We start from the raw sequence: 22361 nt of genomic DNA, 5'->3' as shown, positions 1-22361 counted from the left end.
TTAAAATTATCCATTAAATACAAGTTTCACGAGAAAGTAAATAAAAAATCACTGGAAACAGATATCGTTTTACATCAAAGCTATTTATTTATTACTACCATATCATTAGAATATCTTTATACAAATACCACAATCTTTCAATTGACTTAAGAATTTACTAACAACAATACGCTTATAACTACCATTAACTGTTGGCACGCGTTTGGCAAAAAATAATTACCTGTAGATTTCAAATTGAGATGCTTTCTCACGGGCTTTCACACAGAACGTATCGAGCCATATTGAGCCCTAAGCAGGGTGTTTTAAGGGTGTATTTCCAACGTGTACATTCTTGAGTTGCGGCAATAGTATTGCACCCGTAGCCAGAGTGGTTACCAAAACAAAAACTGCAAGCAACGCTCGGTCCGCAACGACGGCCACCTGAGAAATTAAAAGCTTCCATGTTTCTCTTCATTTCACTTTAAATTACGTTTTATTTCTATTAAGTTGTTGAAGTGAAGATAAACTGTACTGATTTTCTTTAATTAACTTTGATTAACTACTTATGATTAAGGCATATGTTTTAATTATTCTCAAGTAAAAAGTAGATATTTACTGTGATATATATAGAAACTGCTGCAAATAAATGATTTGAATAAAAAGCCATCGAGGTTTGTATCATATACGTTATTACTTATTTTGACTTTGTATAACTATTGATAAATCATTAGATACAGTTTTAAGTGGTCTTAGTATACAGTGAAGTTAACCTAAATATCCATGTATTAAGAGGGAATTATCGTTTCGATACAAGATAAAGTGAAGTGTTCGTTAAGGGTTCAATTGGATTAGCTGCAAAGTGCCGATAACCCTAATTAAGGCCGCTGCATTGGAAAAACCTTTCGCTATTTCCCTCAAATTGCTTTTTGCGGCATTTCACATATGCACAAAGCATATATGTATTTAGCTTGTGATTTTAAACTTCGCTCGTCCACATTTTATACAATCGACAGTTATACTTACAAACATTTCATTCAACCATATTTTAAATGAATCATCAGAGAATATTGTCATCATTATCTTAATTAATTAGTTAAACCGTTGTTTAATTTGTTAAAGTTAAAACAAGGTCACAACTTGGTAGAAATACAAAAAAACATAAATTTATAATTTTAGGTTGGAAATTTTTTTTTCTAACTCTACGAGAGATAGGTTTGTAAAAACATACTCACCTGCTTCCACTCAAGGTTAGCACGTTCCAGTCTCTCATTGGCTGCCACGCGTTGCTCGTGCCTTGTGGTTGCCTCCCGTATAGTGCAGCCACAGCATACGCAGCGTGGACAGGCGCCGATACAACCCATGGAAACTACGTCCCCAGTTATTCGGCCAGGAGCTGGACCCAGGTTCATTTAAATGCTTTATTAATATCACAGTAGGTATAATTATAGACCGCAATTTCAAAACGTAACTTTTTTCATCTCATACCTAAGGTTAAGTCCGTCATCTTTCTGCATATGTGTCATAATTTATTTTATTTTATTTCTTTACAGAGAAGTAAGTCCTCAGCCTAATAATGTCTCAGTCTGTAATTTTTTGGTCTATGACACACCGGTTTCGTCTTTATGTTTTGTTCACAGTATTGTTTGTGCAACAAGTTTACAAACTTACCTGACATAGACCCAAACTCGCACGAGAGGAAGTAAGAAAATTTCATTGCGTCACTATAATTTTGTTTATTAAGTTATTCCTATATAAACATAAAGTAATCACGAATCTTAATACATCATATAATTGTATAAATTATTAGCTAAAGAAATTGTTTCGATTTCGGTTTGTATTTATGCTCCAAATGCCGGAAAGCCATTTGTTTGAACAAAGGGAGATTGGATTGGAACAATTGCTTATTTATTAACCGTTACAAATGAAGTCCTAAATAATACTTCAAACTTGAGCTTATTATATTCTGTATGCTATAATTATTCCTTATTATCCTAATGTTAAGTATCAATTACTTTGTGGAGAAACTTCATATTTCATCAAGTTGAGAAATTAACGAGTTAACGTCTGGAAAGTTAATTTGCTTTAGTTTATGTGCTTCGAATCAGAGAAGTAGATGAAAATCTTTATTTATTATATATAACTTACTGAGATGATTGTGATTGTGCCGAGAAAAGCGTGGAGATGATGAGGGAGCTGAACCCTCGCAGTTTACTTCTGCCTTCAGCCTTGATCCCGTTCTCGGGTTCACTTGCACCCCACCTCCCGTTGTTACCATGCTATCCGACTGTAAATCAACAAACTCCTTACAACCTGAAGTACACTATAATGTAATGTGCCTTTCTTCAAATGTATTGTTAGTATTATAATATATCATTTATATATCATATTTATAACATATAATTTTAGCATCGGAATAATGGGCGTTGAGATATCGAATGACGTTCAGTTTACCGAGCTTTCTGGAAATGTGAGTGTCCATGGGCAGCAGGTGAGCCTCATGCACGTTTGCGTCCATACATTACATACATTAAAAAATATATATATTATTAATATATTTTAAGTAAGTAATTTAAGTAACGTATAGTCCTAATTACTTTGTCTATGCTTCCTTTGTCTTAGTAGATAGTGTAGTTTAAATATTGAACAACGTGACCTGAGAAACCGAATTCATTAACATACCTTGTTTATTTTGATCGTATTCAGGTCGTTAGGAGATAAATATGTTAAAGTGCCATTCCAAATATATCTAGGGATTTTCAGTTCAATACGCTTTAATGATACGACAATAATGCTCATCTGTATGAAAATTGCTTTAGGCTGTACAGAGTTTCTAATATAAATAATTAAGCATGTTATTTAAATATGATAATTTATGTTTCAATATATTCACTTCCTCACATTTTAAAATGATTCTGTAAACGCCCTAGATATTATCGTAAGTAACTGTCAGTGTAGTAAAACATAAATAAATAAATAGTGCGTGGAGTACCTCCGTGCGGAATAAGTCAAACTTTGTAATGTGGAACTGAAAATAGGAAGGGGTAGAAATAAAATTTTAGTGAAATCATATTATTTCTTTAAGAAAAACTTTATAAACATTGCTAAATTCACAATTCATCGCATCTTTATAAATGAAATAAAGAAAATTATAAATTAAAATAGAACAACAAGTAGGTATAAATTTCCCGACGCTCACACTGTTTACTTGGCTGCATAGAAAGAACCACCCGCATGTGCTTGGAATCTACCGACTCACTCTCCTACTTTCTTCCTTTGTATATCTTTCGTTCTCTTTCCCTCTTGCGTTGGAATATTGGACGCTACTCGTTGCTCGGTATACTAAGCGCAAGCCTTCAAATGCCACGCGCATTCACTCCCGCTCTGTCTTTCTCTATTTGCCCTCCCCAGGAGCGTTGAATGTTTAACGCAATAGTGCTTTCATAACGCCTTCATGGTAGTGTTGACGTTTAACACAACCTTGTAGGAAGTCATATTTGAAGTTTCACTACAAATATATATCTACTTTTTTTTTAACAATAATTTATTCTCATATTTATTTAAATACAATTCAAAACAAATAACATAATACATAAAAATATATCTAATAAGTAACCTTAAAATTTAATTATTAAAAAATATTATAAAAAGGAGTCCCTTACTACTTATATCACGTAGGTAATGTTGTGGGATAGGAAACTTTTTCTTACGAACTTTTCTTCTTGAGTTGCTTGTAATGCTAAAGGCTTGATAATGCCTATTGAATAGTCAGCCACCACAGATACTTAACGTTTATATTTAAGCCACTAAAGCGAGCCTACAAAGTAGGCTCGGATCAGCTAGTATAAAAAAAATATTTTCAGCCTTTAAAATATCTTATGATTTTGATGTATAAAGCTTACATCCGAAAACCACAAATATAACATCGAAGTCGTAATATACAAAACTTAAGTCTTATATGATTAATTTATAACAATAAACTTTTGATTAACTTTATGACATCTGTTGGGAACCCTGATAGACAATTCAAAATAAACTTAGAAATTATGGTTGACGCAAAGTTGTGGACTCCGAAGATCTTCAATCAATACCGCAAAGTTCGCAGGTAATTCGGGCAGATTTTTCCATAGCAAACTTCAAAGAAATTTACATATTTGCCCTTCGATATGAAGATTGAATCTAATAATTTGTTTCGTATTCAAAATTTTATACAATTGATAGATTTTATTAAATTGGGATGGCCGGGGCTGTCTTGCGGAAATAATACAATATTTTTAGGCATAAACGTGATCAGTCGAACAAATTATAGCTAATAATAAATATATATTTTTACCTTTGGAGAGTCTGTGTCGAAGTTGATACACAGCATGCGCGCGAGTCTTTGTAGCACGAGTTCTCGTATCACAGCCGGCACCGGTTGCCCTCTCACTCCTCTACGAACAACACTATTATTTACAAACTCCATTCTTGTCTTTATTAATAAAGTAAAAATTCTTTCTAAAAAGTAAGTATTAAAAAATGCGTGTATTAGTAAGACACGTAAGAAGTGAAACTTCTTTATGACCTTATTTTTAGAAAAATGACATATATTGTTTACATTTTAGAAAATTTTGTAACCGAGTAAAACCTCCATCTATTGTAGTGCCGGATCTTAAATCTCTGTTATATTGAGTGATCAAATAATGTATTTTCTTTGTTATGTCGCAAACCGATATTCTAATTACATTTGCAACGAAGCACTTATTTGCGTTTTTGTTTCTCGCGCCTAGTTTCACAATTGCTAGGATTCCAAAGGGCTTCAAGTAACTACAGTTACTTGAAGTAATCCGACTAATTTCAATGTTACAATGTTTCAATGTTGTCGCGAGACCATTCCAATTCAAAACTTTCAATAAAACATCAGATCGAACTTGCGATCGATCAAGCAATTTGTAGTTGGTATTAAATAATTTTAGTTCATACTGTACAACACTGTTTGATAAATTTATTCTGCGTCCTGCGATTTCGGATCCAGTTTATTTATTAGTTGCAAGATTTATTGTTTGCGAAGTTTGGCGCCTAAATCATGTTAGCATAACCGAAAAATGTGACGGTAAATTTTTTCCAATGCCGATAAAGAAGTTTCACTTCAATAACTTGAACTAGGATCCGTTTATTATTCTCCAATTCATCCTTGAATGAGACTAAATCATGTTAATTAAATCATTTTTTAATGATTAGGTCTTGCATGTTGTTAATATTATAACATTATACTGAAGAAATATTTTTAAAAAGAACTATTAGCAAAGTTTAAAAAAAAACTGAAAATATAGAATTAATATATTTTTTTAATTTGCTTTTATCCACGACACTTGAATTATATGACAACCTAGGATTTAATAGCGATGAATAAAAATAATAAGCACTGATGAACATGTCAAATAGGTCTTTAAATATGATCTCTAAAAGAGAGAAAAATAAAAGCAGGTCAAAGCTTTTGGTGACGAAATATTTATTTCAAAAAGTTATGAACTAAAACTTTGCAAGACAAAAATGCGTTATACTGCATCTAATAATATTCATATTATTTATTTTATTAATTTATAATTCTTATTCATCTACCTTGGGGTTCCAGTAAAGTTCCTTTATAAAATATTAACTTAATAAATAAATATATATATATATATATATATATATATATTTATTAATATATATATTTAGGTACACATACAATTAAGTAAAGGAAAGAGAAATTATACTAACATAGAAATACAGAAATAGCATGAAACATAGAAACTACATGAACTAACACTAAAAATAAATTGTAAGAAGTGTAAACTTTAAATACTGAAAATAAAAGGCTTTTCATTTATTCATTTATTCATCTACCTTTGTTTAATGATATCCTGTTTCGGAAACAGAGCAGATATAGCAATTTTGGATCTGTTTTATTTATTATTAAACTATGTAAGCATGAAGTTCGTCGGCATTTAAAAGAAGAAGGCACCATTCAGGAATCGGCGGATGCGATCCCAGAATATTGTACCACTTGAGAAATAAATATAGATAAGTATACGGTCAAATTTAATATATTTATATGACGTGTCCAACTTTGTGTTAGGTGTGCTATAATTTAAATATTTGTTAAAAAGAAGGATTTAAATAGTTTTACTAAGACATAACATTTATTACAAGGAGTTATTTATTTTAAGGAATTTAGAATTAAGTTTGTTTATGGAAGAGCTGGGAACCGGTTTTTTTTTTACTTAAAAGGGTTTCCAAATCTTAAATCTAGGAATGGAAATGTACTTTTTTTATTTTTATTGATAAAGTTTGCCAACGCTCGGCACACTGATACATTGGTAAAAACAAACACAAAATACATTTTTTATGTGACAAGCACTTAGAGGCAAACATGACATTAAAATGATTAAACACTGTTTTATTATTTTATTATTATTATACAAACAAAACTTACCTGTATGATATGTTAAGAGTAACAACTGAGAGGGAAGCTGAAAATGAAACCAAACATGTGCTAACTCCATAGTACAGACCTGAGGAGAGATTTTGACGAATTATATAAGAACAATTATTAAAGTCAATTCGGGGTTCAGTCCGGTACGGTTGAACCTACGGCTTACGAGTTACGGCTTAACCTAGTCGCTCGAGTAGAAACCACTGGCCACCACAACTTTATTTAGTACCTATGCATGATTAAAAAAATATTATTATATTAATAAAAGTGAAATATGTTTACAAAACTTACTTATTAGAGGTGTTTTCTCCGTTGGAGGTAGAGTATCTCTTATGGTCATAAGAAATACTGTCATTGAGAGTAAAGCGCTGATACCCAGTGTAACTTTTTCTCCAGACTCCGAGGGCACGTAGAAGACTAGCAGAGCTGAAAATATCAAAAACAATATTAGTTTTTTTTAATTGACCAAAATCTATCATTGTTTCTGAACTTCATTTTTATTTTAGACATTAAATGTATATTTATGGACACTAAAGGAGCAGTGTTGGCCTAGTGGTTTCAGCGTGCGACTCTCATACCTGAGGTCGTAGATTCGATCCCGGGCGCACCAATGGACTTTCTTTCTATGTGCGCATTTAACATTTGCTCGAACGGTGAAGGAAAACATCGTGAGGAAACCGACATGTCTTAGACCCAAAAAGTCGACTACGTGTGTCGGGCACTGGAGGCTTATCACCTACTTGCCTATAAGATTTAAAGAAAATGATCATGAAACAGATTAAGAAATCTGAGGCCAAGAACTAAAGAGGTTGTAGCGCCACTGATTTATTAATTTTTAATGTACACTAACAGGCTTAATATAACTTTTTAAATTAAAAATATGTAACCTATTTCGAATGCCTTAAAAACGATCAAATAATTAAATAGGTTTAATATTAACGGACGTAATGTTCAACCAACGCCCAAACAATGTAACTCAGTACAGTACATAGTGCATGTTCCAATACAATTTGAAAAACCTTCGAAGTTTGTAGCATTGTCTCAGCAATATTCAAGAACTACACGCTGCGATTTGCATGGTATTATTATAGCTATCTATATGTCCTATACAGCGTTTGTATTTGTATGTAACGTTTAGAAATTTCATATAAAAATAGAAACAGTAATTAATACTTCTTTACCCGTCAGAACGAAATAAAACCCCGATATTTGTTTTTTCAGTTGTAAGTAATTATAACAGAAATGTTACCTATTACTATGAAGGTACAAGCAATTTCCGGAAGTTAAATTAACAACTTACCTATACCATTTATGAGAAGGCAGGGCAGTATCAGATTGAATACGTAGAACATCGGTCTTCTGCGTAGCTTGATAACGTAAGTGATGTCGGGATATGGCTCCACACAGCAAGAGTAATATTGGTTGTGTTTAATGGCCTCGAAGCTAACGAGATCAAACTCACCGTTGGTCTGATAATTCGTAGTATCGCCTGCATCAAATTGTTTCTGGATATCCAGCTAAAATTTATACGCACACATGGTTATTATGATTCCGTGAATGTGTGAAACTATCACAACATTATCCTTAGCAAAAGACAAGTGAAATACGTATTCGTATTTTGGTTTTTATATGTTAAAATGCATTTTTTTAAATGTATGTTCCAATCGTTGGCAAGGATATACTTTTTCTGGCACAACTAAAATAACGGACGACAACCGCAATTTTGACATGAAACAATATTTTTATTTAATTTATAATTATATGATTAATAAATGGGAACATTGTGCTTTTGGCACTAGGTAGATGTTGGAAGAAGCTTGCGAAGTTAGTTTATGAATTGGTTAAGGCACTTAACATTTATTAGGCAAATACACCTAATATTTTTTTAATTATAAAAGAAATATTATAAGGTAACAAATCAAACAAAATATGTACAATATTATATTGTATACTTAATAGATCCGTAAACTTCGTATCTCCTACATATATTTGTGTTAAAACTTAATACTTTTTTTATAAAACACAAATTTCAAAAGGCCGAAGTGACAAAAGACAACAAATATCTTCCAGCTAAGAAGACTGGGAAATTTAATTTTTAGTATATTTCTCTATTATTCTATACGTTTCCCATACATACATACTAACATTAAATATTTAAATAATTTTGTCCATAAATTAAAATACAACAAGGATTCAAATTAATTAAAAGGACATTAAAGTAAATCAAATATTCGAATATCTTGTGACCTTTTCTTTTATATTAAGCCAGAAATATCCCGGGGATGTGTACATACTTACAAACTGAGTTTACAAACAGACTGTTAGTATTTTGTACACTTGAAACGATCTCTTCAGAAATATTATATTATATTATATTATATTATATTATATATTCATTTGGGAATATATAATATAATAGACCAACTATTTACGAAACTCGGTTATGTATCGCATACCTACAGATTACAACATAAATTACCAGCAAATCGATATATTTAATGTGACTAAAAAATTCTTAAAAAAATATTTTAAAAAATTCAGGTAACTTTTACCAATAATGGCTTTGTTTGTTGTTTCATGTTGAATATATGTTTTGATTTACCGATCTCGATTCTGTGCTTTGTAAAACTGTTATGTTATGTTTCTGTTTATATGTGTATTCCGTTTTGGCTTTTGTGTGTAATGTAATTGTTTGGTTATTGTTTAATGTATTAGCTGTAGGAATACTTAAATAAATAAAATAAAATAAATAAAATATCTGCAATGTATTCAAGTTATAGAGTTAAACACTTACTGAGTAATTGAATAAAATATAAACAACTGACGTAAGTAATGGTTAATATCACCATTACATTATAATTATCAATTGAATTTTAAACCATAAAATTATCCCGATGATTCAAGTGAACTCGTCCCGAGTATATACTGGCTCGAAGCACTTGAAACAAAAGGATGGGCAAAAGTTTTCATTTTTATATGACACTGATAATCTACATTGATAACTTTCTAACATCAACAAAAACAAATAAGACTGAAAAACGTCATGTTATATTTAAATTTATATTTAATTCGTTAAACTCACTCACTCTCTCACTCGATCACTTGGATCTTATATATATATTAGGTCCTTACATATGAAATTGGCTTTGAATGGTTCTTTATTAAAATGATCAATAAAGTTCATATAAGATGGCATAAGTGTATAAATAGTAGCAATGGTACATACGTTGATTATGAAATCTGTTCTATTAAAAAAAACTACTTATTGTTCCTCCAATACAAAACACCTTGTATACATATATTATAATGTTTTTACATCTCTATTGTTTATTTGAAGTAACCCATGATTGTATGCTAAAATAAATATAAATAGAAAAGCCACCAAAAGCATACTGATACTTAAAATAAATTGCAAAGTAAGTAGTTGTTTTACTAGTATCCAACAAATGGAAAATCTCTATTATTCATGAAGAAAATCCTAGGCCATTGTTAAATTGCGTCATTTGGTTCACGTTTTGCTGTTTTCAAGTAGTTACGACCACTAACAACCTTCCATTAAATACGGAAGTTTTTATTGGGCTTTGTTTATTCACTTCAATTTATTTTTCATTCAATTAATAATTCCATTACACAAAATTATAATTAATATTTTTTTAGCATAACAGGTTACGTTTAATTATCTACATATTTATGTACAAGTTAGCAATAAATTTAATATTTTATTAATTCAGTGAATCATTGCAATCGCGCAAGCAAAATTTTATTTAATAAAAAAGTTATTTGCTTCTCATATTTTGGCAATATTATTTGACACCATTAAAAAAACAGTGGCACAACAGCCCTTTTTTTTTTTTTTTTTTTTTTTTTTTTTTTTTTTTTTTTTTTATGAGGTGGAAATGCACTTCTGCAGGCCCGCATCAAGAATCGAACTTAACGCGGGGACTGTGGGGCTGGATCTACACTCAAAACCCTCTGCTATTCAGAGGGGTAGCGAGACCCTACCCACTAAAACCACCTCAGCCCATCACACGCCCTTAAGATGGGCCCTCGGGGTTCGCTAGGCATTCTACCCAAGGGACCCGGGCTTATATCCGACATAGAGAGCTAATCATGACCTGCGGTTCCGGGCTACTCGAGGTCGAGCCCCCAACCTTGAACTACCGGTCCTTCTACAATCATCCCCAGACCTCTCCCTCAGTCGCTCAGCTGCCTCCTTCTTCAGCATTACATGCTCACAGAAGGAGACCATTGCACTCCAGGCCTCCTCGCTCCCTAGCATGGCTATTATAATTCCCGGTAAAGTGAGGTCCGCCCCTATAACCGATACCAGGTCATGACGCTCCCTTGTCCAGGTGACACACTCAGCCACAGTATGCTCCGCCGTGTCATTTGGAGCGCCGCAGTGGTGGCACAACGGATGCATCTCCCTTCTAGGCACCTTATATAGATACCGACCAAAGCATCCATGCCCAGACAATATCTGCGATAGCCGAAACGTCACAGCACCCCAATGTCTATTCACCCAGTCTTTTAGGACTGGGCGGATTGCCCCTACCGTCAATACACCAGCGCGGGGCGTAGCAAGATCGTCAGACCACCTTTTAAAAAGAATGTCTCTGGCATGACGCCTCACATGCCCCGCTATTTCCCCCCATGTGACGTTCCCGCTATCCATTACCTCGGCCTTCGCGCGGTATGAGGCAGCAATCACTTCTACCTCCCGCTCCCAAGGAGGAGTACCAGCTAACACACAGGCCGCCTCAAACGATACTGTACGGTAGCAGCGAGCTGCCCGAGCCGCGATCACTCGCTGCGGCCTCCGTATTAGCATACGGTTCGTCCGCCTGCTCAGCGCGTCGTCCCAAATGGGGGCCCCGTACAGGGCCATACTGCGAATGATTCCGCAGTACAGCCGGCGCACGCTCTGGCATGGGCCTCCAAGGTTAGGCAAGAGCGTGCCAAGTGCTCCTGCCGCCCTCACAAGTCTCCCCTCGAGAGATTTAAAATGGGGCTCGAAATTCCAGCGACCATCTAAAACAAGACCAAGATATTTCATGGAGGGGGCCACTGGAATCCTAAGGCCTTCAATCACCAATGCCGCCCCCGAAGGAGGACCCATCTTCGGGCCATGAAATAGCAGGGCTTCCGTTTTGTCAAGGGACACCTTGAGACCCAGGGCCTGGATCCGCCTAACAACAAGCCTTGTACCGGCCATCGCAAGCTGAGCCACCTCCCCAAATGACCCTCCGCTCGCTACGACTAGAGTGTCGTCTGCATAGCAGAAAAGGCGCATCCCAGGAAGCAGTGCACCTCGCAGCACCCAATCATAGCTAATATTCCACAGAAACGGTCCAAGAACTGATCCCTGTGGAACTCCGCACATCACCGGATAGCGAACGATTTCTCCCTGTCCGTTCACAATAGCGACCTGTCGTCCTTCCAGATAGCTCCCTACTATTCGGCGCAAGTACAGGGGAACCTCGAAAAATTTAAGGGCCTCTCTGATTACGCCAAATGGAAGGCTATTAAAGGCATTGGCAATGTCGAGAGACACTGCTAACGCCCTCCCACCCCGCTCGACTACTCTCTTGGTGTGCTGTTTTAGGTCTGTGAGAGCATCGATTGTAGAGCGACCAGCCCGGAAGCCATATTGGGCTTCGTCCAGGTCCGGCCCGACGATCGAGAGGTGACGGCCCAAACGAGAGGCAATAATCCATTCCAACGCCTTACCAGCTTCGTCTAAGAGAATTATGGGCCGGTAAGCTCCAGGGCTGTTCGGCGCACGACCTTCCTTTCGGATGAGACACAATTGGCCCTCCTTCCATGCTATCGGGAACCGTCCACTACGTAGACATAAGTTAAACAGACCCCGAATGGTTTCCCCCATGTGTGGAAAAGTTACCGCTAAGACCCTAGCATGCAAGCCATCTGGACCTGGTGCCTTCTTTCTGCTCTTCAGGCGACAAAGTATGGACTCTATTTCTGGGTCAGTCACCTCAGGAGCTTGCTCTCTATCGACGTCCCCCACCACCACCGAGGTCACCATTCTTGGAAGGACGATGTTCGGAGGCAAAGGGAAAAGCCCCGAGATCACATTATCAAGCAAGGTGGGCTCAAGAGTCTCTGTTAGTGGAGCCCCTGCACCCTTCAGCCTTTTCCGAGCTGCTCGGTAAGGGCGCCCCCAGGGATCACTGTCTAACTCCTTTAAGAACATTTTATGTGCCTCGTTCTTGGCGTCTAAGATGGCCACCTGAAGAACCTTCTTGTGTCTACAGTAGGCCAACCGCAATCCCTCTCTGACCTGCGGATCATCACTTCTTCGTCGGCAACTCCTAAGATAAGTCCTCCTAGCACTACTACATACCCTGCGAAGCTCTTCGATTTCCCGAGTCCACCAGTAGACTGCCTTCCGCAGAGGTGGCGGTCTCCACTTAGGCATGGAGGCGTTGCACACCTCAGTCATGTTCCGTTGGAGTCTGCGGACGCCTTCTTCTACGCATTCAACCGGGGTTGAATCCGCACACCACGCCTGAACAATGGCAACCTCTTCCGCTCGCTCCCGGTTAAGTCGACCAACAGTCCAACGCGGAAAAGTCCGACGACTGGTCCGCGACCTCAGAGGTGGTCCTAAAGAAGCATTTACGACAAACCTAATGTAACGGTGATCTGAAAACGTCTCCAAATCCCTCATTACCTCCCATCCAGACAACCTCCATGCGAAGTTTGAGGAAGCAAGCGTGACATCTACCCGTGACACTCCCTGTGGTCGTACACATGTAGGCTCCGTCCCCCTATTTATAAATATAAGCCCTAACTCCGCCGCCCACTCCTCCAGAAGCGGCCCCCTTGGGTTTACAGAAGTGTCACCCCAGGCGGTGGACCTAGCATTTAAATCTCCCATCAGGATAACTGGCCTGGGCAAGGCCCGCTGGATCGCACGACCCAAGTCACCAATAAAGCTTTCGAAATCCCTAAGCGGCTTGTTAGGGGAGAAATAAGTGCCTATTACCGAACAAAGCCCCCAGTCAACCATGACAAACCCAGGCCCCCTTTCTCTAAGGGTAATAGCCATATCCATCGGACTTACGATAACAGCCACCACCCCCAAAGTGTCTCCCATCCAGTGGCTCCGCTGAGCCACGTAGTATGGTTCAGAAACAACCGCAACTTTCGCCCCCAGCTCCGCCATGGACTGCAAGAACAAGTCTTGCGCCGCAGCGCAATGGTTTAGGTTCCCTTGTAGGAAGCTGGTGCAATTTCTATCCATATTAATCAGACATTGCACCAGACTCCCCAGGGATGAGCACCTCCGGCGAAGAATGCTCCGCAGCCACAATAAAACCCCCTTTGCTAATCGGTGGAGGCTTGCAAGCCCGTCCACCCATTTTATGCCCCGCTGGTACTCCAGCCGAAGCACAGACCACGCAATGTGCCTGCAAACCGCAATCACCAGCCTTATGTCCAACCTTCCCGCACCTATAACAGGCCATTCCTAAATCCACTTCTGATGTACACACTTCTCTTGTATGCCCCAGTCGCATGCATTTAAAACATCTTAGAGGTCGTTCGCGTATCTCTACTCTGGCCGAGCTCCACCCAATAAGAAGCCTCCCTTCGGCTACCTTCTTGGCAGCAGAGATGGGACATAAGATAAATATGTCCCCCATACCATTGTCACGCCTAAGAATTTGCCCGGGCTTTATTTGGTGAGCAGAGCAACCACCCTTAGCTGCCACGGCTGCCACCACCTCCTCAACGGTAATGCTGTCGTCGAGGTCTCGGATGTAAAGATCCGCACATTTGACGGGTCTCTCCACCCGAGCCACGTCCGCCAGCACCTCCCGAAGGCTCGCGGCGAGGCGGTCGGCCTTTTCCCCCCTCTGGGAACCCGGGATTTCTAGCATCCGCGCCCCTGTAGCAGTTGTACGCACGCTCACCCTTTCAATGCCCAAACCTGACAGGCTGATGTCCTGCTTGGCTCTGGACAGAAGGGCGGCGTACGTGTGGCCCCTTTCTGCCGCCTCCTTCCGCAACGTTAGAACAACAGCAGCAGTAGTAGGCTCCACGAGCGTCCGCGTAGTATTGCGCTCAGTCTGCCCATACTTTACACCCCCAAGACCATTTTGCCTCAGACCAGGTTTTGCTTGGGATAGTCCTCCAACTGGCGGCCTCAATGGTTCAGGAGGCACGGCCTTCACCAGGGGCGTTGCAGAGGATGCCACACCAGATGTCCCGCAAGTGTGTTTAGATGTGGAAACCGCCTTTGATTTCTTTCCCTTTTTCCCCGTCACCGTCGACCAATTCTCAGTCACCTCCATGACAACATTGCCTACCTCAGATGTCTCCCGCCGCGCAGCAAGCCCCTCGACTCCACCAAAAGAACCCACATCTACTACCCGCGAAGCCGCCAGTGGAGGACGAATGGTCGGCCTCGGGAGGAGGCGATCTCCAATTCCAGCTAGCTTAGCATCCATCATGCCTCCCACCGCCCGCATCATGTCCGCCAACAACTCCCCTTTAACTTCCGATACAAACCCCGCCATAATTTCGCGGAGTCCATTCACCGATAGACCCGCTAATTCGTCCGACTGCTTGTTTCCTCTCGACATCTCCATTCTTAGAGCGACCATTTGCTTTTCCTGTTCTACAGAACGGGCTGTACGCTCGGTAAAGTCCCGTCTAAGGGCACAAATTTCCGACTCAAGGTCAGACACTCGGGCCCTCAGCCGGTTATTATCTCTTTCGAGACGCCTCCCCTCATCACCCTCCAAGCACCGTTCTGCAAGGTTTTCCACAATCTCGCCCAGGTCTTTTGCTGCGACCTTGAGGTCACGGACAAAGTCCCCTTTTAGGTTCTTCGACTTCGCCGCAATCTCCACAATACGACGAACCTGGGCCACCATCCGTTCCCTCAGTTCAGGCACCTCTTTAAAAATCACGTCATTAATGTCACTAGACATTAATGACGTGGTTCCCGTCCTCTCAGCCTCTAAGGCAGCGCCTGAGGCGCCCTCAGAAACATCCGCCTCTTCCTTGCGCCTAGCCTCCCTACGAGCACTCCGCAATTGGCGTTCCAAAGCTGAACGAGCCACTTGCTCCACCATCTCCCGCTCAGCCTCCTCGAGACCAACTGCGTGTTTCGCAGCCTTCTTCTTACTCGCCTTCACCACAACAGAGGGGGGCGACAGGTCACGTATAAATTCCCGCCTCCGGGATCCAGAGCGAGACCTACTCCTTCTGTCACTCTCGGCCATCTTGCCGACAAAAATTGGTCCAGGCCCCTTATGGAGACCTGGCCTTGCCCGTCCAGTAATGTGTCTTTCACTATCACACCAAAATTAGTGTAAGACCCATTACCAAGAGAAAGAAAGAAGAAAAAGCTTACTATCTAAACAATATAAATACTATAAACTTAAATTCTAAAATCTTAATCTATACACACTTAGAATTCATACGCTTAAACTGAAATCACCGCCGCTAGTCGAGATGACGTAATCACACACAAATGGGGTACCGCCAATTCCTCCCAGCCGCAACTGACACACACAATGGGTCTCTATTCCTTATACAAATATATATACACACACAGCTTATTACGCCACGCCCTTGGATGACGCAATACGCGCAGATGGCGTAATTCACCCCCGGTTCCACCAGGCCGCCAACGACTAATCCAATGACCAATCGCTTCAACAGTAGTGGTTATTTCTTAATAAGGACCAATACTCGCACACAGTGGGTCACTGTCCCTTACACAAAGTGTAGATACCACACAGCTTATTATAAATCTTCGCGCTTCAAGACACTATCGTCACGCGCAGACACAGATATAATATTTATTGTGTCCAGCTCCATCCAGACACCAAGGTCTTAATAAATTTCTTGCAATGATTTAATCTGGACCATACAGACACATAGAATGGTCACTCCAGCACATTTAAATAACACATAAAACACATCACGCGCTTACGCATTCACAAATAACTAAGCGCATGCAGAGCGCGTACCACACGTGCATTCTGTAGGCGCGTTGGACGCGACTCGGCACAACAGCCCTTGGTGACCTGAGATTTCTGTGTCAATTTCAGCCTTCAATGCCACACGCTCTGTCGAATTTAACAAGCATGCCTGTTTGTGAGGAAACAGGCATGGTGAGCCATGCGAGGGAGTTTCATATGCGCACATAAGAATGTATCAATTAGTGCGAAATTCAAACCGAAACACTGCATTTCAAAAACTAATATATGTTTAGTAAATGTATAGTTTAAACTTGTATAAACTATTCAGTATTTTAAGTACTGCATGTTTTAAAACTATCGATGTATAATATAACATAAAACTGATTCTCTTTAAAGTAAGCCTTTATACTAAACATATACAAATTACTGTACGCCTATTTTAACAAAAATAAATTGAAAAGTCTTTAAGAGTTTATAATTATTAAAATCTTTTCTTGATTAAAGACAAAGGCTGTTTTGCTACAAATACAATTCAAGCTTTTATTTTAATTACCTACTTTTTCTGTAAAAAATTCAAACATCACTGATTACTTATAACAAGAAAATATTTAGTATTTTGCTACTTTCTTTTTGTTTTAATTTTAATTGAACACTGCTACTAAATCAACTTAAGTATAATGGTTAATTTTTATGTCGATAGAGGGTAAGATAAGTCAGGCTGAGTGAGAGTCCTGTACATCAAAAACGTATTAGATTTTTATATACGAAAGTCATGCTTAATAGATTATTGTCTTTTTACTCAGCAAAAGAAGACGGGGCAGGAGTTGATCAGTGGCTGGAGAAGTCTGGGTCGATTGCCTTTCCGTCACGCTAAGTTAATCAGGGTGCCATCAATCCCTTAGACAAGTCGAGGATAGGAGTGTGTAGAGACAGCAAGTCAAAGAATCGGATAGGGCATTTCAAGGCACGACATTCGGTTATGAAGAGAAGAAAAAGTTGTTTGTTTTACATATTTTAGAATATTTTAAAATGTTTTCAAACATTATTGTTTGAAAAAAAATCCTACATAATATAAATGAAGTATACAAACAAGTTTTTATATATTTCTCACTAAATAAACTAATTCAGTTAAGTATCATTATGAATTTCTTTCTAATGGAAAGAAGAAGAAATAATTATTAAAAATGTTCAAATCGTTCGAGCTTTACGCATAAAATCATAACAAAGCTAATAAAACTTTTACGTTATTGGCACGTAAAAATCCTAAAGCTATGTCCTGTATGAAAAACAATTATTATTTGGATATAAAACAGTTCACATTCGGAATTCAATGTGGAATTGTGTGCTAAGCCCCTACATCAATAACGTGATTCAATACTCGGCAAATATGAACCACACACATGTAACGTATTCACTAATACAATATGATTTAACAAAGGCAAAACGATATGTACTAGATATTAAAACCCGATAATAATCAATTTAAAGTGAGCTATAAAGACGTTAAAAAACGAATGCATTTAACATAATAATTTTATAAACATTAATATTTTTATTTATTAGTATGAGATATGTATTATGAGACATGAAGTTATACTATTATATAAAAAAGTAAAATTAAAATTAGTGCACATCAGCAACGTGTTAGCCCCGTGAACGGTAATAAAAGATTCCCTTCAATCAGGATAAACATAAGCGAAATTTCTCTGATCCATCTTTCTGTATATATTCATTTTGTCGTCATTTTAGTTGCTGAATGGTGTTTGTTATTATTGATTGATTAATCTGTTGTATGCGGAAAAATAATAGCACTATTTTGTATTTCTCTGACGGGGACTAAATATTCATCACATTCTAATGTCAAATGATCTTAAATCATTTATTCATATATTAGACAATAGGGTAAAATATTATAATGTGCTTATGTACGTATAGTAATTCTAATTAAGTTACATCATTACATCTCAGTCAAGAGGTATTCCAATCAAAGAAACACACGAATATAAATTTCATGTGTTTAGTTGATAAGAACCATTATTTATAAACATTGGTTTTACACATATTAGTTCATAAGATTATTAAAATATTTAGAATTAGAACCTATTAATTCTTAGAAGTAATTAATAATTTAAATAATAAGTAGATATACGCATTACCTGAAAACCATCATAAGTCCAGGAAGCCCACTTCATGGTACACAACTGTATATCGAATGGGAACTGTTCGACATTGATGTCGCATACAGATACGTAGATCCCATGACTGAGCCATGTCACCTCACCTGTGTACTTCACTATTACGTTGGTATTAATGACAGCGGATCTGTAGTTTGGATCGGCACTAAAAGAAATTGTCATTACGTTAGAAACCAAAGATTTCGAATATAAATTTGAAAATAAATCTAGAAAACCCAACAGTTAGTGTTATAATACAAGGCATTTTAAGCTTTATGGTCAACGTAAGCTTGCCGAGAATATCTAGAAACTGCAATTATAATTATGAAAAACCGGTAAAATGCAAAAAGTAAGAACATTAAACTCCATATTCTCCAGCATGGTATTAATGCTTTATTTCTTTCATTATATCAGGATGAGTAGCATTACGGATTTATTTAATACCAATAAAGTTTTCTTAGGATAACGGGGATGAGATTTTGCTCAGTGTGTAGTAAAATCAAGGTAATGTTAATAGTAAATTAAAATTAATTTTAATTAAATATTGCTATTAAAAAGTTCAAACACAAATCGGAACTACATTACTGCCTTTGCCTACTCTACACCCTTGACTTGCAAACTGGTAGTCAATGTAAATTTACAATTAATTTAATTTTTTTGTCGTTCATAAGTGTACTTGTTTACCTATATGAATAAAGATATTTTGATTGATTTATTGATTTGATCGGTACCTAATTGGAATTTATCTAATTAATTTTGTAAAAGTCTTGTATTCTACTTACTACTACTAGTACTTTCTACTTACTTATTATATAATATTATGTCTGGTTTCCAAACTCTTTCGTACGGTATTCTTATAACACTTATGCCATCAAAGTCACTAATGTTCCATCTTAGATGATGATCTGTCCATATTTGGGTGATCCAACAATTGGTCGTCAAAAGTTGATCCTTTTCCTCCTGAATGCAAAATACGCTGTCGCAATTATACAATAGTCAGATTGTTATTAAACATATAAATACTTTTAAGCCGAAATCTACTTTTCTAAGTTGGTGCACACTGAGAAACAAAGTTTAAAATGATCGACATTATCATTCGGTCGTGGTCCTTTGGTCACGAATAAAAGTTTTAGCATAAATCTCTAACTTTAGTATTGAATCTACTAAATATGAAGTTTGTTCATCGTTATTTGAAAAAAAATATAGTAAGAATAGATACGTACAACGTGCGAGGAACTAAAACGATCGAAAAAGCTTTAAACGAAAAGTGAGAGTGAAAAAATATTAAGCTACACTTTGAGACCTAGGCCTTTGCTAAAATGTGTGATGTAAGCATTCTTTATTAGTCTTTAAACGCCTCTTGACATGGAAATGCTTACATGTTGTTCTATCTGACAAATACTTTGAGTCTTTCGTTTAAGGTCACGAGCTTGTAAATGTAAATCTAGATTAAACAAGGTTAAAAAAAATTAAAGACAAAATATACTCAGCTATAGCAATACTTTATTACTCAAAGGGGAAGAGTGCTAAAACATTTATAAAACCCTCTTCATATCCATTCCATTTGTTTCATTCTAAAAAATAGGAATCCCTGAATAATTGTTTTATATGGTAAAATCTTTCTGTTTCAACAAATTTAAGTCGCATTGCTCAATTTGAAGTAAAACTTATGCACTACTACAAAACGTTAAATTAAAATAAGAGTGTTTTAATCACAAACTATGTTGAGCCACACCAAAGCTGAACTATTTAGTCACCAACTTAAAATCTCCCTCTTTTTTTATAAAGCTTATGAATTACGTGGTTAACACTGAAAATGTTTAGAACTGGCCAGTTAGAAACATTGCTAATGAAAACTTTTTGAATTTCAATTTCAGAACTCTTTGGTAACCCAAGGTAGTATTTCAGTCTTATCTAGGTAATATTTTATGTATCTACGGAATTTAAAAAAGAAAGAAAGTTTGCCGTTTGTTTTTACAAGATAGCATAAACGATATTAATTTTTATATTGTAATACCAGTTTGGGTCCGAATCTAAACAAGGGCTTAAACGAAATAAGAGCTGAACAATAAAATCAACTCACGTTGTTCTAATTTAAAACTAAACACGTTTGAACCAAAATATAGAATTTAGATAGGAATTGTTCAGTGATTCCGAGTTTATTGCGTTGCGTGTAGAAAATGAAATTTCCGGCGGTTTCTATGAAATTAAGCAGGCCGGAGACGGAAATTCGTAATATCCCTGAAATATTTGACATGAGTGAATGTTGCGCAAATGTATTTATTCTCGAATAGTTCCGCACTTTATCGTTGAATACATTTTTTCCATCGTCGATTTGATATTCTGTAGCAAATTTCCGTGTAATTGTAATATACGTTTAACTTATATATAAGTAATAACAGTGTATTTTTTTTTAAGGAATTATTCATGAATCAGTTACTTTTAGGTTGAGCAATTGTAACAAAAAGTAAAACAATATTTGAGATGAAATTTATTTAAGGAAAGGGCTTGCCTACACCAATATGCTAAGTCTAATGTGCTAGCCATGTATCGGCGTGTAAAACATTTAATTAAACCGAAATAATAAAATAAAATGTATAAAATTACAACACTAGAATTTTGCAGTAGTTTTCTATATATCCGTTTTAAAATGTTATAGGAGCAACAGTGTTGTAATAATGTAAATACGTATTACGTATTTGCATTATTACTATTGCTTATAAATAGGTTTATCTCCATTAAAGACATTTTATATCGTTGCATTAGAAATTCTGCTTTCTACTAATAAATTTTGAATCTACATTACCATTCAAACGTTTGACACAAACTTGTCAAATGGAAATTAACTAACTGTAGGTGAATGGCGATGGAATTGCGAATAATTAAATTATATGGTGACATGATTATGAATTACATAATTCAAGAGCGTAATGAATCTGTTACAGACACATGATAGTCTAGATTTATTATTATAGGTTCCAAGGGTACGGAAATGATAATGTATTTGTTCTATATTTAACTTTAAGTCTTTGTACAAAGTATAGCCGATGTATTCAAAACTCGCGTTTAAAATTCAAAGCCCTTGTTAAAAGTAAATTAATTAATAAAGCCTTTTATAAATGTGATGAATATTTAAATGATCCTAATCCTTAGAATTGATTTGCTCCAGTTCAAACAATTTGTATTAAAAACTTGGTGATTGAAAAGAGTGGCGGAAAGAAAAATTCTTGCCAGTTCTTCTTACCCGCTCTACGCCCATGACTTGCGAACTGGTTGTAAATGAAAATTTATATTATATATATATATTTTCATAAAGATATTTTTGAGTTTGAGTTTGAAAACACACTTCGTAATCGATCTTTGCTTCAAATTAAATCAAAGGCAACAATATTTTTAAGGGCAATATTTTTTTTTACTATAAATACAAACTGTATGGCAAGTAATAAATACGTAGATAAGTTAACAATCTAAGTACAACAGTAAATACACTGTAGTACCACCTATACATATCCGATAGCGCAGGGATATTCTAGTAACTCAATATCAATATTGTTATGTATGGTTCTGTGTTGAAACAATTCACTAATTACAATTGATTTACGCCCTGCATACGGCAATCGTTTACTCTGTGAAATTATTTGAAACCAAGTAAATAATACTCACAACATCAATGATGTGGTGCAAAGAGACCCCAAAGGTGACCAAGAGAGGATGAGACGAGTTTTCCACTGGACGAACTGAAGGGTCATACTTGTCCATGAGATGTCGAACCAGTTGATACTCTTCATCGCATGA

At 36.9% G+C, this 22361-nt stretch overlaps 1 protein-coding gene across 1 annotated transcript; it reads right to left on the bottom strand.

Moving 5' to 3' along the window:
• Positions 1-22361, bottom strand: LOC111003864 (neuronal acetylcholine receptor subunit alpha-10). The gene is made up of 10 exons (XM_022274600.2): positions 22230-22361; positions 19372-19526; positions 18549-18732; positions 7734-7950; positions 6725-6859; positions 6434-6512; positions 4310-4409; positions 2125-2263; positions 1212-1372; positions 1-420 (listed from the first exon to the last, which is right to left on the bottom strand). The coding sequence occupies exons 1-10, from the start codon at positions 22323-22325 to the stop codon at positions 289-291; spliced, it is 1398 nt and encodes a 465-aa protein (XP_022130292.2). The 5' UTR covers positions 22326-22361; the 3' UTR covers positions 1-288.

The sequence above is a fragment of the Pieris rapae genome, chromosome 1 (genome assembly GCF_905147795.1).
Source record: "Pieris rapae chromosome 1, ilPieRapa1.1, whole genome shotgun sequence".
Lineage (NCBI taxonomy): Eukaryota > Metazoa > Arthropoda > Insecta > Lepidoptera > Pieridae > Pieris > Pieris rapae.
This window is presented reverse-complemented; position numbering and strand designations above follow the sequence as displayed.